The sequence below is a fragment of the Poecilia reticulata genome, unplaced genomic scaffold, assembly GCF_000633615.1.
Source record: "Poecilia reticulata strain Guanapo unplaced genomic scaffold, Guppy_female_1.0+MT scaffold_259, whole genome shotgun sequence".
NCBI classification, from domain to species: Eukaryota; Metazoa; Chordata; class Actinopteri; order Cyprinodontiformes; family Poeciliidae; genus Poecilia; species Poecilia reticulata.
In genome coordinates, this window is record NW_007615042.1 from 50083 (window position 1) to 51911 (window position 1829).

Here is a 1829-nt window from a genome sequence, read left to right on the forward strand (position 1 = left end):
TCTGACTCCAGAGCTGCTGCTGTTAAGCTAAGAGGCTTTTAGCTCCGTCAGGCTGCGGGAGCTAAAAGCCCGAACCGGAACCGGAACCGGAACCTCTGACACTAGACAATAAACACACAATATACTAGAAAATCAGGTAAAACATTGCTAGAATGTTTAGATACTTAAATAGCACATTTTTACAAGAACAACGTCAGAGAATATTGCCTGCTAGCATAAGCTAAAGCTAATGCTAGCCACAAAGTTTAAACCTCACCTTCGTATCAGTGAATGTATAACGAGGCTACATCCTAAAACCAGTTCACTTGTTGGGGCTTCGGGTCGATGTTCAAACCTCGGCCAGGCGCTGCAGGCACCGAGGGTAAAATGATATTTTTATTGGATCGGAAACAACCGAGCCGCTTTTCCCCGAACGCGGAAGCTGAGGTGCAAAAAGTCCATTAAAATGCAACTTAAAAATCAAAACTGCAGCTGAATCATTTTATTTGAACCAGTTACAGACACAGATCTTTATCTGATTTCTTCTTTAAAACATTTAGAAAACTGATTTTATCTGAGTTTGTTCTATGGCTGGTTTATTAAACAGCTGTTTACTGGTTGCACTGGTTTGGCACTGGAGGAAGGACAGCATGCAAGCAGCAAAAAAGAGCAAAATAACTGAAACAATGAAAATGAGCAGAGGATTAAAAACAACAGCAGGTAGAAAAACCACAAAGCTTTGATTTAAAGCCAAATCTCTTCAAAATAAAGTCAAACTGCTGCTGAATCAGCTTTCCTCCAGGAAACAGATAAAAATGGTTTTAAGTAAATTAATTAATATACTAGAAAGTATTAAAGGAAAAGGGAAATGTATTTGAGCAAGAAGGAATTTCATGTTATTGATGATGAGATTGATTTTTGATGTTCAAACTAAACACCATCAGTTGTTTCTGGTTGATTCTAGTTTTTTCTAGGGTAAAATTACCAAACACTAAATATATAAAATGCATAAAATATGCAAACTATACGCAGTAGGGAGTAACGATGTCCTTCACCGATTTATCAGACAAGTGAAAACATGAAAGAAGAAAAGTTTGTTTAGATTTGCTAACCGAGCTCAGAGAAGAGGATAACGACTGGAAACAAAGAATCAGTTCAGTTCAATTCCTGAACTGATTCTTTATCTGAAAAGCCATTAAAGAAGCTAAGATGGCCGCTCTCCTGTAGAGGTCAGTGTCACAGTGGTTCTGGAGAAGCTTCTGACTAAAGATGAAACGATTGGAAGAAAACTTCTCTCTGTTCTGGTGCAGCTTCCATTCAGCCCTGAACTCCTGTGAGTTTGACCTTTCACCTCTGGTTCACCTGCCTGAGCTGAGCTGCTTCAGCTTCCTGTCAGCTTATTATGTGTCTGAAAGTTTTATTTATTCTTTTATTTCACAGGATTTGATTGTCGAAGTTTTGCTGAGATTGCACCTGAACATCAAAGAGGTTGGTAAATTTATGATTTAAACGTTTTTCTTTGAAAACATTTAATAATTTGCCTTTATTTGGGTTTGTTGTCGGGAAAAAATGACATTTATAAGAATAAAACTTACCCAACATTCCTGTGACCCAGACAGACTCCAGACGTTTGACTGGATGTGAATCAAAGAAGCAAAATAGAAACCAGACAGAAACCAAACGGCCTATTTAAAGTTTAGCATCACTGGCTGTGTGTGGTTGCTGACCTCTGACCTGTAGTGGCTGTTTGGTTGCTGACCTCTGACCTCTGCCCTGCAGTGGCTGTGTGGTTGCTGACCTCTGACCTTTGCCCTCCAGGTGTGCTGTGGCTGTGTGGTTGCTGACCTCTG

At 39.6% G+C, this 1829-nt stretch overlaps 1 protein-coding gene and 1 long non-coding RNA gene across 3 annotated transcripts in view; one reads left to right on the plus strand and one right to left on the minus strand.

Moving 5' to 3' along the window:
- gsg1l2a (gsg1-like 2a) overlaps window positions 1-1829 on the plus strand; it is an 8860-nt gene that overhangs the window by 4461 nt on the left and 2570 nt on the right. The window contains exon 2 of the mRNA XM_008402806.2: window positions 1420-1467. Within this exon, the coding sequence (XP_008401028.1) occupies window positions 1420-1467 (48 nt within the window). The remainder of the gene's footprint in view (window positions 1-1419; window positions 1468-1829) is intronic.
- LOC108165973 (uncharacterized) overlaps window positions 1-1829 on the minus strand; it is a 5235-nt gene that overhangs the window by 2744 nt on the left and 662 nt on the right. Inside the window, exon 2 of one of the 2 annotated variants that reach the window (XR_001776289.1) lies at window positions 1575-1824. This is a non-coding gene — a long non-coding RNA (uncharacterized LOC108165973). Of the gene's footprint in view, window positions 1-256; window positions 1825-1829 lie in introns of both variants that reach the window. The other variant, XR_001776288.1, reaches the window with a different exon arrangement.